General features: G+C 51.4%; 4 protein-coding genes across 4 annotated transcripts; 2 read left to right on the forward strand and 2 right to left on the reverse strand.

The window, feature by feature from the left end:
* Positions 1–718: 718 nt before the first annotated feature.
* Positions 719–4,087, forward strand: CONPUDRAFT_111864 (NAD(P)-binding protein). Its single transcript, XM_007775797.1, has 9 exons — positions 719–820; positions 889–1,336; positions 1,392–1,399; positions 1,454–1,827; positions 1,884–2,438; positions 2,493–2,700; positions 2,751–2,966; positions 3,064–3,820; positions 3,879–4,087. Exons 1-5 carry the CDS (start codon positions 796–798, stop codon positions 1,884–1,886), a joined length of 858 nt encoding a protein of 285 aa, XP_007773987.1. The 5' UTR covers positions 719–795; the 3' UTR covers positions 1,887–2,438; positions 2,493–2,700; positions 2,751–2,966; positions 3,064–3,820; positions 3,879–4,087.
* Positions 4,088–4,166: 79 nt separating this feature from the next.
* Positions 4,167–6,245, forward strand: CONPUDRAFT_111872 (uncharacterized protein). The gene is made up of 8 exons (XM_007775798.1): positions 4,167–4,241; positions 4,294–4,338; positions 4,393–4,859; positions 4,916–5,085; positions 5,141–5,278; positions 5,335–5,701; positions 5,762–5,945; positions 6,003–6,245. Exons 1-8 carry the CDS (start codon positions 4,192–4,194, stop codon positions 6,157–6,159), a joined length of 1,578 nt encoding a protein of 525 aa, XP_007773988.1. The 5' UTR covers positions 4,167–4,191; the 3' UTR covers positions 6,160–6,245.
* A 274-nt stretch (positions 6,246–6,519) lies between these two features.
* On the reverse strand, positions 6,520–9,240 carry CONPUDRAFT_131543 (DUF21-domain-containing protein). The gene is made up of 8 exons (XM_007775799.1): positions 8,910–9,240; positions 8,679–8,852; positions 8,390–8,486; positions 8,259–8,337; positions 8,092–8,210; positions 7,826–8,036; positions 7,257–7,778; positions 6,520–7,206 (listed from the first exon to the last, which is right to left on the reverse strand). The coding sequence occupies exons 1-8, from the start codon at positions 9,209–9,211 to the stop codon at positions 6,632–6,634; spliced, it is 2,079 nt and encodes a 692-aa protein (XP_007773989.1). The 5' UTR covers positions 9,212–9,240; the 3' UTR covers positions 6,520–6,631.
* A 692-nt stretch (positions 9,241–9,932) lies between these two features.
* On the reverse strand, positions 9,933–13,030 carry CONPUDRAFT_131544 (alcohol oxidase). Its single transcript, XM_007775800.1, has 19 exons — positions 12,806–13,030; positions 12,703–12,736; positions 12,568–12,647; positions 12,487–12,510; positions 12,318–12,441; positions 12,234–12,256; positions 12,153–12,176; positions 11,990–12,104; positions 11,839–11,941; positions 11,693–11,773; positions 11,419–11,632; positions 10,955–11,365; positions 10,811–10,896; positions 10,687–10,762; positions 10,464–10,628; positions 10,324–10,406; positions 10,251–10,274; positions 10,163–10,197; positions 9,933–10,112 (listed from the first exon to the last, which is right to left on the reverse strand). Exons 1-19 carry the CDS (start codon positions 12,855–12,857, stop codon positions 10,043–10,045), a joined length of 1,824 nt encoding a protein of 607 aa, XP_007773990.1. The 5' UTR covers positions 12,858–13,030; the 3' UTR covers positions 9,933–10,042.
* Positions 13,031–13,445: the final 415 nt, after the last annotated feature.

The raw sequence follows: 13,445 nt of genomic DNA on the forward strand, positions 1-13,445 counted from the left end.
GCCGTGAACGACCTCCACCGTATGACGAAACGATCCGCTTTTCACTGGTCTCCACGGTGGCTACGCATTTGACTTTCCTTGCCTTTACATCGCCTCGAGAACATAGTAAGAGGAAGTCTTGCAGAGGCTGGGATCAATGATTATGATGCACCTAATTCTCATTCGTCGACTTACTCCCTTTTCTCGTCTAAGTCTAAGGCTCAGATATAAGAAGCTGTTGCGGTCGAAGGTTTGAGTTGGTTGCAAATGTGTCTACCTACTATGATGTTCAGTGGACGCGATGAGTAACGGAAGCGTCAAAGTTGTACCGCCTGCTTCTGACCACAGATCTGTCGTATCTCTAGCGAATAGGGCTCTAGTAAAGGTCCGCGGTTATGACAATTTCAGGCCTCGCAGCCAGCGCATTTATGAACGCCGTCCAAGACATCGAGTCTTTGGGTTTCTGAAAGAGGCTCCGCAGCAGCAGAAAGTTAAATCAAGATACCGACCGAGGCGAGCAAGGCTTGTAATTATGCTTTTACCACTGCGTTATGCTGTTGGCATCAAGACAAGAAGCGCGGTGCGGCAATGTAGTGTGGGACAGCGATAGCGCGGCAGGATATCACAATTGCAGCGGTGGTGCGAGGCGTGAGTATGTAGTTCGTTGGTCCGTGCTTCTCGACACATGACCTCCGCCCTCGCAGACGATGGACCGGGAAATAGCTAAAGATGTGTGCTGCGTGCATAAAATCCCTTGGATTCGCAACGCTGAGGTGGTCATTCATCCCCGTCTAATAGCCCATCAATCTCTATTCTATGTCAGCACCAAGAGTCTGGTTCAGTGCGTCCAGCCTTTCTTTCCCTTTGCAAGCCATGCATCTGACAGACACACGACACAATCGCGGCTAGTCACCGGGGCGTCGTCTGGCTTCGGCAAGTCGATGACTGAGCTTGTCCTCCAGAAGGGCGACTCGGTCATCGCGACGCTCCGCAAGCCCACGATGATCGACGACCTCGTCGCAAAGTACCCCAAGGAGCGCTTGCTCGTCCTCCAGCTCGACGTCACGAAGCCGGATGACGTCGCCGCGGCGTTCGCCAAGGCTAAAGAGGCATATGGGCGCATCGACGTCGTATTCAACAATGCGGGGCGCATGAGCCTCGGCGAGCTGGAGTCGATGGGTGACAAGGCCGCGAGGGATATGATGGAGGTGAACTTCTGGGGCGCGGCGCATGTCTCGAGGGAGGCAGTGAAGTTCTTCCGAGAGGTGAATGGACCGAAGGTGGGCGGGTTGTTGATGCAGGTGTCTTCGAGAGCGGGGATCGTGGGCAACCCAGGAGGGGTTTATTATAGTGCTTCGTAAGTCGTTCCATGATCCACTGAGGATTGTAGCTGACGGGAGCGCTGCCTACAGGAAATTCGGTGAGCACTGCACTATTATGGGAGAGATTTAATCTGACCCGAACCGTCTTGTAGCTCTGGAAGGCCTGACCGAATCACTGGTAAAAGAGCTCAACCCGGAGTGGAACATCAAGGTGACGATGGTCGAGCCCGGCCCCTTCCGCACAAAACTCGCCTCAGACAACATCATCCTCGAGGAGCAGCACCCAGCATACGCAGACCCCTCCGCCCCAGGCTCGGCCTTCCGGCAATACATTGTCTCCTCGAACGTCGATGGCGACGCCGACAAGGCGGTGGTTGTAATGGAGAAGCTGTCGCATGTGCCAAATCCGCCACTCCGGCTGCCACTGCACCGCCGCACGATCGCGGGCATTAAGGACAAGGCGCAGAGTTTGACGAAGGACGTGGAAGAGTATGGGAGCTGGTCGGATGATGTTTACTTCACTGAGGTGAGTAGGGTCTAGTTGCGGTTTGTCGAATGTGTCGTTGATGTCGAAGTTTCTAGTGAGGGATGATCGGGATGTTTATAGCATTTGAATCGTTGTATGATAACTGTGGTTGGACGAAAGAATGTGACTGGATCTGAAATATCGTCAATGTTCATTTTTACGATGGAAAGGAGATGATGAGGTTCAAGTCCGAACCGAGAAAGCTGGCGTTGATTGGCATCCTAGTTTCGGCGCGGAATACCGTTACCAGCCTAAGGTAAAATGCTGTATTATTAGGTGCAGTGATTCAATTACAATCGAAGAAGCATTAATGTAGAATATTGCGATTCCGTGGAGAAATACTGAGTGGGGATGTCGTAATATTGTCTGCGATTCACGAGTCATTTTGCTTGACACCTGGGCCGCGTTCGGGGCCCTTTGTATCGGCCCGGACTTCCACCGTCCGTATCTGTCCTGGGCGAACCTCGCCTGGGGCTGAGCCAAACCCGAACATCGAGTTCAGCGACGAACGAATGGCGTCGAACGCTGCTTGGTGTGGAGCGGGTTGGATGGAATCGATGATGTGCAGCTCAATGAGCCCTGACGTCGGAGAGAATTTATAGCGCGAGTCTCTGTAATTCACGGCGAGGTTGAGCAAGTAGGTGAATACATGCCTGTGCACGTACACTTTCCACAGTCCTTCACCCCCGCTGACACGGTTCGTACCCACGACATCAAGACTGATGTAGACACTCTTGTCGCGGTGATACGCCTTGTCCGTCGTTGACGGAGGGGCATGCACGGACATTTTGCGAAGTTCAACGCGTAGGTCAGAATAGAGGGTGCGCATCGTATGTCGGATAAAGGTGGAGGAGGCCATATAGAGCGGCAGACCTATGGAGAGGATTGGACGCTATTAACAAATCCAGATGTGGGAAACGTACCTTCAACACCGAGGGTGCGAGGGAAGGGTGAGGGGAGAGCTACGGGGGGAGTATACTTGAGCTTGACCTTAGGGCTGTAGATAGCCTCGATGTCAGCATTGGACGTATTGCGTGTTGCTTCGACGATTGCCGGGGATTGGGTGGGATCAATCTTTGCTACAAGGCCATGTTCGAAGAAGTCGGGGAGGGTTTGTTGTAAAACGTCTATGGCACGTCCTGTATAAGAAAGGTGGCGAACGAGGTGATAGGTTGATGGGAATGGTTCAGGGGCCGTTAGTTTTAAGGCTTGAACGGGCGCCAAATATCGGCGAACCTGTCCTGATCTCCCATTCTTGATCTGACAATTCTTCAGACGGATCTGGATCGTTGTCGTTTGGAGTAAACATGGGCGGGAAAGCGCCTCCGGACATGTTGACGTTGGCAGACACATGGGTGAGGGAAGAGGCATGGCGTTTTGCGTAAGTTGGCTCATGATTTCGTGGGGAAGGTTGGTTTGACAGCCGTGTATAGATGAGGGGGGCGGAAGGACGAATGACTCGAGTAGGTGACGAAGGAGACTTTACCCGTATGTTGCGGGCCAACATAGTGGGCGGAGGGACGGAAGCGAGATGAAGAATGACGCGCTGTATGCGGCATGGGCGGAACGGGACTTGCGGTGTTTGGCACGACAAATAACGACACGTGATCCTTCACGGACGCGTCCGAGGCGTGGTGGTCAACGTCGAACAACCACGATGAACTTTAGATCTCCTCCAGATAGCCTTGGACGATCAGATGCTCGATATCTGCACGTCTGACCATGAACCTCTGCCCCTTGCGGAAGTCTATGCTTCCCAGCTCAGTTTGAATGACGCCACAGTCTCGGACGACGCGCACTAGGACGTGTAGATCTTTTGGTGGATGTGTGATACTGGCGGTGATATCGAGTTCATTGGAGAATCCTGCCCTATACTCCATCACTGAGTTGTTGTACTGCCGCAGGAAGTCGACTTCGTGAGGGGATAGCTTGCTGCGTAGGTCTTGATTGCTGAGGATGTGGGGGAGTGCACCACCGACGGACCAGTACAAGTCTCGGAGGCGATCAGTGCGATGCTTGTGATATGCGAGGAGGCAGCGTTTGTTGCGTACGATGGTGGTTTGAAAGATGAGCATGGATGGTTCGACCGAGTCTCCGTCTCCGATCAGTCGTTCAAGGTCGCGCTGTTCACGCATGATAGAGCGCACGAGGCCGTCATTGTATTTGATGAGGGTATCTGTGAGTGTGGACCGACGCGACTCCATGACGAGCTGCGTCGCGAGGTCTCCAAACTGGCGCGTGTCTGCCATGAGAGGAAGAGGGAAAGGGGCTGTGACGGGCTGTGACTGAACGCGTCTTGACAAGGTCACAGCCAGTCAGTTATTTGTCACCCCCTGTATGTTGACATCGGCTGAACGGAATCCAATGGTCGACACAGAGTCCCAAGACATCGAGACTGCCACAACCACACTTCAGTATGAGACACGCATACAAACACCGCAGAGACAAGGTCTGACCAGATCGCAGGTCGGCACCCGATGCTAAGACTCGGAGATATGACCGCCAGTTGCGGTGAGGACGAACGCATGGCGCGTACGTTTACATTCTGATCATCGACCGACGTAGACTCTGGGCCGCTACGGGTCAGGCTGCCCTCGAACTGTCACGCATACTTGTTTTGTCTTCCGATGCGACGTCCACATCCATCCTGAAAAACCTCGTCCTGCCAGGCATTGGCCACTTCACCATATTGGATGACGCCAGGGTGTCCCCCGCAGACGCGGGCAACAACTTCTTTCTCGAGGGACCCAGAAGCATCGGCAAATCGAGAGCGGAGGAGGCCGTTCGGCTGCTTCTCGAGATGAATGATGGCGTCCAGGGCGTCGCAGATACGCGCTCGTTCGACAGCATCATGGATACTGACAAGGACTGGTTTTCCTCTTTCACCTTGATTATCTCTCATAACCTCCACCCTACCCGACTCGACAAGCTCTCAAATCTGCTATCTTCCAACTCTTCCGCGCCTCCGTTGATCATCGTGCGGTCATCCGCCTTCCTTGCAGAATTCTTCATCCAGTTCCACGAGCATACCAGTAAGTTCGCGTTTTCTAGTAATGTATCCAACTCCTGAATCACAGAATCTCGTCAGTCATCGAGAGCCATTCAGAAACTGCTCCTTCTCTCCGTATCGACAAACCTTTCCCGGCTTTACTTCAACATGCACTCTCACTAGATTATGAGAAGATGGATTCCACAGAGCATGGTCACACGCCATACGTCTACATTCTTGTGAAAGCGATGGAAGGTTGGAAGAAGAGCGTGAGCATCGTCTCCTTTCCGCATATCTTGGCGATTTCTAACTTCTTTCTCTCAGCACGGTGGTAATCCACCGAAGACAACGGATGAAAGAAAAGAATTCAAGAAGGGCATTCTCGCTCTCCAGCGTAACATCGACGAGGAGAATTTCGAGGAAGCAGAGGCACAGGCATATCGTTGCTGGGCTGAAACAAAGGTAAAGTCGACTACGCGCGCTTCATCTCGCCTTCTTACTTTACCCCGTACATGAAGGTCCCCTCCGAGATCGCCCAGCTCTTCAATGATCCTGCCCTAGAACCTGCGGCCCATGCGCAGTCCCGCCAGCCCTTCTTCCATCTGCTCGCAGCGCTCAAGCGCTTCACAGAGGAGGTTGAACCGCATACGCTTCCGCTGACCTCGACGCTGCCGGATATGAAGGCGGACACCACGAGTTACATCCACCTGCAGCGTCTGTACAAGGCACGCGCGGAGGAGGAGAAAGCGATCTTCCAGACATTTTTGGATAAGAATGTAGATATTGACGAGGACGTGATTGATTTATTCCTCAAGAACGCACATGGCCTGCAGGTGCTGAGGGGGAGGAGGTGGGGCGAATTTGAGAGGGACACGGATGCGTTTTGTGAGTTTTTAACTTGTTTGTCGGGGGTGTTAACTTGCGAGATGCTGATTTGAGGCGCAGCGGGCGCTTTGGCGAGCTACCCGAAGGAGACGTGCATCCACCTTGCGCTGTCGGCACTAGCCAACCTGACGGTCAAGCAGCCCGGCGTGGCTCCCACTGCGGAGGCACTGCGCGGCGAGGTTCTTGCGATTGTCGGGCAGGGCACCGAGCTTCCCGATGCATTGGACGAAGCTATCGGCGAGCTGTATGCGACTTCTTCACGGCATCAATCACAGGACAGTTTGCTGACGACCATTTACAGGGAAAGGGCACCAGCGGCAGAGCTACCGAACACAGCGGCGCTCCTTGGTGGCCTCGTCGCTCAAGAGGCGATCAAGATGATCACGAAGCAGTACGTGCCGATCAAGGGATATGCAGTTATTGACTTGATCGACACAACGACCGCTACGCTTGGCTGAGAGTAATACCCATAAATTGCTCGACCATCATTGTATCATTGTACAGATTAGCATCAAACAATATATTCGTGCGGAATCGTTGCATTCGTGACAGTCAACCGGTGGTAAACTTGGATGCATTCCATGGTCATCGACCGGTCATCCTTGAGGTGATATCGTACGTACGCGATCTTCGAGTGTCATGAAGCAGGGTCATCGTTCTTCAGCATCTGTTGTTAACCTAACAATGTCCGGAGAGTTAATGATGCTGTGAGACGCTTGCATTTTAACTCTCTGGGCGGCGGAACCTCGTCAGCCTTTCCCATTCTGCTTACAGTTATGAGCGTAGGAGTCTGCAATCGATGTTCACTTTGTAGTCGGGGCAATTACAGTCCATATGTATATTAGATAATAAAGTTACGGCGGATGTATACGAAAAAGTACTGTACGCGTCTCACTCAATTGATGGGAGATACTCCTCATGCCATCATTGTCATGAGTCGCCAGTGCCATCCTCTTTGAGACCTGGCGCGTCCGCCTCTTCTTTTTCGGGCATGCCCTCTTCTTGAGGTTCCTTCTTGGTTGTGGCTGACGGGCCCTCAGGTGGCTGGACAGACAGGGCGCTTGTGTTCAGGGGAGAGGACTTAAACTTGCTCCCTTTGAGATGAACAGGCCGCGTTGGGGGCAGGCATGGCACCGGAGCGCCATCCGACGAGGTGAGGGGGGATGACGATTGCGGCCTGCCTGCATGACCGCGTTTACGGCTATAAAGGACGGCTTCGAGAATCGGGGACGGGGGCACACTGCGTGATGCGTCGCCGCTCAAAGTCCTTTTCTTGGCCCGAGCTTTAGAGGCGGACGTAGTGTCATCACCTGCATTCGGAGACGAGGGAGTGTCGGGGGAGGCGGCATTGGGACTGGATGGAATTTCTATCGGTTCCGCGACGAAGAGGGCCTCTTTGGGAGTCTCTTTGGCCACGTTGGGCTCCTCGGGGTTCGGGACGAAAGATGACACAGAACCTGCTCCTTCGGAGTCGAATTCATCGTAAATTTCTTCGCCAATAAGCTCTGTCGTAATTGGTGAGTTCCTTGACCAACTGATGACTGAATGTGTTCACCTTCCAGTACGTCCTCAAGGGTGATAATTCCTAGAGGGCTGAGGGCAGCGTCGATGGTCTGCAAGAACTGGTCCGCGTCTTTCTTAGTCAGGAGGGCGTCAGCTGGCATCGACTGTTCTGCAGGAGTTTTGGTCGCCTTCATAACACCCATTTCAACGCCCCTTTGCGTGCCGCGACGGAAGTTGGAGCCTCTTGGTCCACGGGCGTAATCGTGCTCTTTAACACCAGGCTCCACAAAGGTTACCTCTCTCTCTTTGGACGTTTTGTTATCAGCCTCCTCCGTGTACTCTGCACCTTCCTCTTCGTCACTTGACTCTTCAAGGCCAACACGTTCACGGAAACGCTGTGTGAGGGTACGTTTGGCAACCTTCTTCACTGACGCAGCCTTCTCGGCACTGTAGCGAGATACAACGGCCATATGAGTTCGACCTTCTTGAAACCTGTCGAGGATGCCGAGAAGAGACTCATTGTTGGGCACAAATAAGATCCGGTTAAGGGGCAAGTCACGCAATGGAGTCGCGTCTATCAGATGCATCAGCTAGGGAAATCACAGATGCCATCATACTAACCTTGGGGGTCCAAAAGCACGCAGTGCTTGACAAGCAGGATACCGAGAATTTTCTTAACCTTCTCTTTACGACCTGAGTAATCCATAGCAATCTCTTTTTCCTCGTATACTGGTACACGGCTATGGCCTGTAGAACATATTTTCTTGAGGAGCTCGTAATCGAGGCGAGCGTCAATAGACAACATGAAGACATCGTCAATGGGTGTCATGGCCTAGTAATGCATGTCAGAGGAGATAAGGTATCGTATGAATGAGGTGAGTAAGTACCTGGCTAACCACTTTATCCTGAAGATCTAGGGTGGCTCCAATGATTGTAACAGTGTCGGATTTGAGGTCACCTCCATGAGAAGAAACGGCGGAATGCATAGCAATAAGCTCCTTCAATTCTAGTTTTAGGTCAGCGACTACGTTTGATTTCCTTGAAGACTACGGACCAGCTCGGCGATATATGATGCCGTGATGAGAGCCGAGAATAAACTCAAGAAGCTTAGCTACAGGCCATGCCACGATACCCTGAACCATGGCAATTGAGTGGTATGCACCTAAGATATGTTTGTGGGCTTACCAAAAAGTAAATGAGAACCTTAGTAAACCCCGCCATCTTGGCACCAATGTAAAGGCCATGACGGGTGCACAACGATTGGGGAATAATCTCAGAGAAGCTAGAAGGAGTCAGCTCAACTTTTATCGATCCACAAGGATGATGGTGGAGATGGAAACAAAGGAAGAAACCGAGCACGGTAGCTCGACGGCACGGGAAGTGGAAGGTATGAAGTGTGTCTCAGTGGACTTGGAGTAAGAGGTTGATGACACGCCAACAAAAGCCAGGCTCGGAATGTACAAGCGCAACTTACATGACAATAAGCACAGTGCTAACCACGACACTTTGCGCGCCGCCGCCGAGAACAGGGTCCGATATGACGGGGAGCGTTTCGTTGACGATCATATTTGCAAGGATCAGGGTAATCAACAACAAATGCCCATCTTTGCGGATAGGCATGATCTTCTTCGCATATTTCTTTTGTTCACTGTACGGCGCATTGGTCGGTTATGGGACTCGGAAGGTGGTATGAGGACAGACACACGGAGTCCCACTCATAATGAGCACGTTGAGCTGCGTTTCATCCAAACTCATGTACCCCAGCGTCAACCCGGCAAATACTCCTGACAGTAAGACTAGGACGGGTATGAGTACCGCGAAGGCAATGAACGCAGGGCTGCCTTTTGCTGCTTCAACCCGTTTTGCAAGAGTATGAAACCTGGTGAGGTCATCGCCGTCGCCGCGAACGATACGAGCGAGTTTTGGCACATGTTGCGATACCGCCGAGAACAAGGTGAGGAGTAGCCGAGAAGCGTGCTGTGTTCGGACTATTGGGGGTGGAGCCATTGCAGCTGTGGAAGGATGCGAAGACTCGGGCGGCACAGAGGGAATGTGCGAGGGGCCCTCTGAAGGTTGACAGCCGGGGCTTGTTGCATTTTGTAGCAGGCGAGCAACCCCATTAACTAGGGGGACAACAAGTTTTCATCTTGGCGGATACGAGGACCAGGTTCAGTTCAGATGAACTGTCGCGCGAGCCTCGGCTTGATCCAGGAACAAAGCGGCAGGTGTTGATGTCACAAAGCCCAAATTGCGAACGGGGCTTACTTGTGGCCCACTTTTGGCTATTGTGTGGTATGTGACGCTTTAAGGCGACGCCCATTCAACGTTTCAACGTTCATGCACATGTTGAAAGCTTAGGATGGAGCAAAGCGAAATATGCCTTGCGCACTATCACCAGAGAAGAGATGTAAATGAAGGGAAGGCCTGCAATGGGTACTGAGTACAACTGAAGCTTCAAATGGGGTTGGGGAACAGTCAGCGTGCCAGAGTCTGGTTCGGCAGCCTTTGACTTATATTTCAGCCTGAAAAGCAACCAAAATAGCACTCGAACTTAATACCGTCAATATTAATAATATTCAATAATACGTACATATGGACAACACGCACAGGGGCGATTCGTTCCCAAAACATTGCGAAAGAAATCTAGAGGTCACAGGTTTGTTATGACCCTTAGCTAGAGTCGGAGCTACGTATATTTCAGGAATAAGATGCAAACATGCAACGGGTAAATTATTGTGCATTCAATACATGGCATTACACGCCTGCCCAGTGCCCATGCTGTAGCCATTGCACTCGAGCATGCTGCATACGTTTAGCTACGCCCGGCTGCAGGGTGCATTAAAGGCGAGCTTGTATTCCCTCCTCCAAGCGCGCTTCGTTGATAATCTCCGCTGCCCGGTGGGCAAGCCTTTGTTGGGGTTGGAGCCAGTATGGACGAGACATAACTAAATGACTTACCCATACAGAGTTGCTTGCGGATGCGTGCCCAGATGCTGTTTGAGGTGTTCAGATTTCTCGGCTATACTAGATCTCGTAAAACGCTTACAATGGGAAAGATACTAGCGTCGGCCTGAGACAGATTTAGGATATGCTCATCAATGACAGAGAAGGCTGCTTACGACTCGTAAATTTGAGGTCCCATAAACCTTAAGATTGTCGTCCACAACGCCGTTGGATGAACGAGGGAGCATCGACGCCGTGCCTGAATTATGAGTCTTTTAAGCACATTCGACGAAAAGATATGGCGAATGGGTAATACCGATAGGGTGGAAGGCACTCTTGACGTTATTCCGGATGAATTCCTTGATCTCGTCGTCGGACCAAGATGGCTTAGGCTGGACGATTTCAGCAGTAAGGGCGCCGAGGGCCCCAGTTCGCATGACATTGAATGCGTACTTCACGGCTTCAACAAGCATGAGTAGATCTACAGATATTTAAGCATTAATTAGACTGAATGGCCGTGGGTAATCGAGAAAAGTTACCAATGTCGGCAGGGGATTCTAAGGTGCAGCCATCGATTCTAGGGTAGTCTTCGGCGTTTTGAGATATTGCATGGATCTGTGCAGTCCGTAAGTCACATACAGATGACGGCGTAACTTCACTAACATTTCCTCGACTCCATGCGTGCTGGAGAAAGACAGACATTTGGTAGTGCTTCGCACCCTCTCGAGAGCAGCCGGCGTGCGTCCAGGCTACAACATCGCATCAATCTACAATCAGGGAATTGCCACAGTTGACTTGAATACGAACAAGGGAAGAGGATCATCTCGAGCTGCGCAACGCCGTCATTCTCGAGCCAGTCGCGCTGCACCTCGTACCACTTCTTCCAGGGCGAGTTGACAATTTCAGGGCTTTTGAGAGCGGTATCTAGCGCTGAAAGAATCTCGGCAAACCGCGTAGGGGCGATGAACTGCCGCGCAGGGATGAAGACGAGCGTAGACAGGGTACTCCCAAGCATGCCGGTTGCTGTTGCCTTGAAGAGGCGCATTTGCTCAGCGGCAAATGCAGGTGACGAGAGGTCGTCGACGGTGAGGTGGTGTTTCCCGGTGAGTTCGGCACCCATTGGGACGACGAAATGGTCCTGGAAGTTCTCGCCAACTCCTGGGAGGTCCACCTGGACAGGGATGCCGAGGGAATTCAAGATTTCGGCGTTGCCAATGCCTGGAGAAACTTGTCTAGCTCGAGTGTTGTTACATATAGGCTTTGAATCTCACCTGAGAGCTCGAGAATCTGTGGAGTTTGAAGCGAGCCTGTGGAGATAACAACCTCCTTTCGGCTCTGAACTGTGTAGAGTCTACCATCTTTCAAAAACTCTACGCCAGTGGCACAATGACTTCCAGCTCCTTCATTACGAAGGTGAATTTTGGTCACCAGGGCGTCAGTGAGGACCGTGATGTTTGGGCGATGAGAGACATTATCATAATATGCCTTCAGAGCCATCAAAATTAATACCCGATAGATCGAAACTATCGAGCAGACGTCACCAACATTGGTGCTATAGCTGCGAGCGCCTGTCTTTGCGTCGATGGAAGCAGTGTATGTCCAGACGCCAATGAGATCACCCGATGCCTGGATAACAAATGTTCATTAAAGGCGCATTAGAGTACTCGCTGGTGAATTTGAGAAAACCATACCTCTGAGTGATTAGTTGCCACCCCGAGCTCGTTCATGGTCTCAAAAAATGGCTTGGCGAGGTCATAATAATAGTTGTATGCAGTAGTCTTGACATATCCTTGACTAGAATGACTTCAGAACTAATCGCTCTACTCCCAAGAGCAACCATACCGGCCATGATTTTTCACTGCCTTGTTCGCCCAATGAAGAGAGGCCGTCTCAGAGTCTGGAGGTGTCCAGCGCTCTGAAGCCTTCGTCACTCTGTCTATAGTATCCCAGCCCCATCCTAGCGTGTGTAAGAATTAGATTGTGACCACAAGAAGTGAGATCTTACCTTTGACCCCTAGCTTCTTCCAGTCTGTTATGAATGAAGCACTGAGAGCGTTTTACAGGTGAATACCCGACCTTGGCTCACCATTCTGCTCTACACGAGACCCACTGGATGTCAAAATCGGATCAACTAATGGAAACAGTTCTATAGGACGCAGTTCTTACTCACCGGCAGTATGCCATGTAGTTCAATGCCGATGTTCCGCCGAGGACTTTTCCTCGGTTGATGGGAATACGCCGATTGTTGGCGTGTGGCTGAGGAACGGTGAGGAAGCTCCAATCATACTCTGGGTCTGCGAGGGTCAGGACTCGCAGCTAAAGAAGAAGGAAGTGTCTACCATTCAAGACTTTTCCAATCAATCCTACGGCGAAGTGACGTCAAGATGCTGCTAAGTCATCAGGTGGGCAACATTGCTTACCTGGAACTAGAATGTTATCATCGTCTTTTCTTTGTCCTGCTTCGATGACTCCTATCTTAACATCCTTGTCTAGAGAAAGTCTACAAGAAGCTGTTCACATCGTATCTTGATAAAGTTCTTGAAGACACGACGTACAAAGAAGCGAGGGCAAGGCCAGTCGTGCCGCCACCTTGGAGATAAGGGAGAAGTAGGCAAAGTTAGACGCAACAAGACGAGATAAACTAAGGCCTCTCCACACCTATGACAATGTAGTCGAACGCCTGTTGAACAAATTCCAGTGCAGAGTTCATAGTGAGTGGGTGATAAGGAGTAGTCGCTGGGAGAAGCCCCTCGACAACCTTATATCATATCATATCCAACAGTCATCGTCTCCCAGAGTGTATGAGAGTGCGAAGGACGTCTACAATCGCACTGGTCCCTGGCATAACCCGGTCGCTTGCAACGAAGCATTCATGGAGATATCGTACCTGCACCAGGAGTACATTAACGGCATGGTGCGCCACCTCTTGCGAAAGCGGGCATTTGGAGCGTTTTTGTTTCCCAATCTTGCGTGGCAGTATGGGGCAGGGCGTGGACTACATCTCCCTGAAACCCGGACAGTGTGACTGGTCTTCCCATGTCATTTATTGCCTGGGAATTACTTAACAATGCAAATGTGAGGACAGCGTGATTTTGCATGCTTTGAGTTGTACCGTCCAGCAATCTGTTGGTTGTGAGACCATGAATCCGCTGTCTCGGTGTCCGAAGGATACGGATGCTGCAAATGGTCCCGCTGTCGAACAAACATGTTACTTAGTTTTGAACATGTTTCCACGATGCGAAGTCTGTCAACCCGGTTTCTGGGATGTAAATGGCGGATCCAACATTGTGAGTATACA

Source organism: Coniophora puteana (assembly GCF_000271625.1).
Source record: "Coniophora puteana RWD-64-598 SS2 unplaced genomic scaffold CONPUscaffold_15, whole genome shotgun sequence".
NCBI lineage: Eukaryota > Fungi > Basidiomycota > Agaricomycetes > Boletales > Coniophoraceae > Coniophora > Coniophora puteana.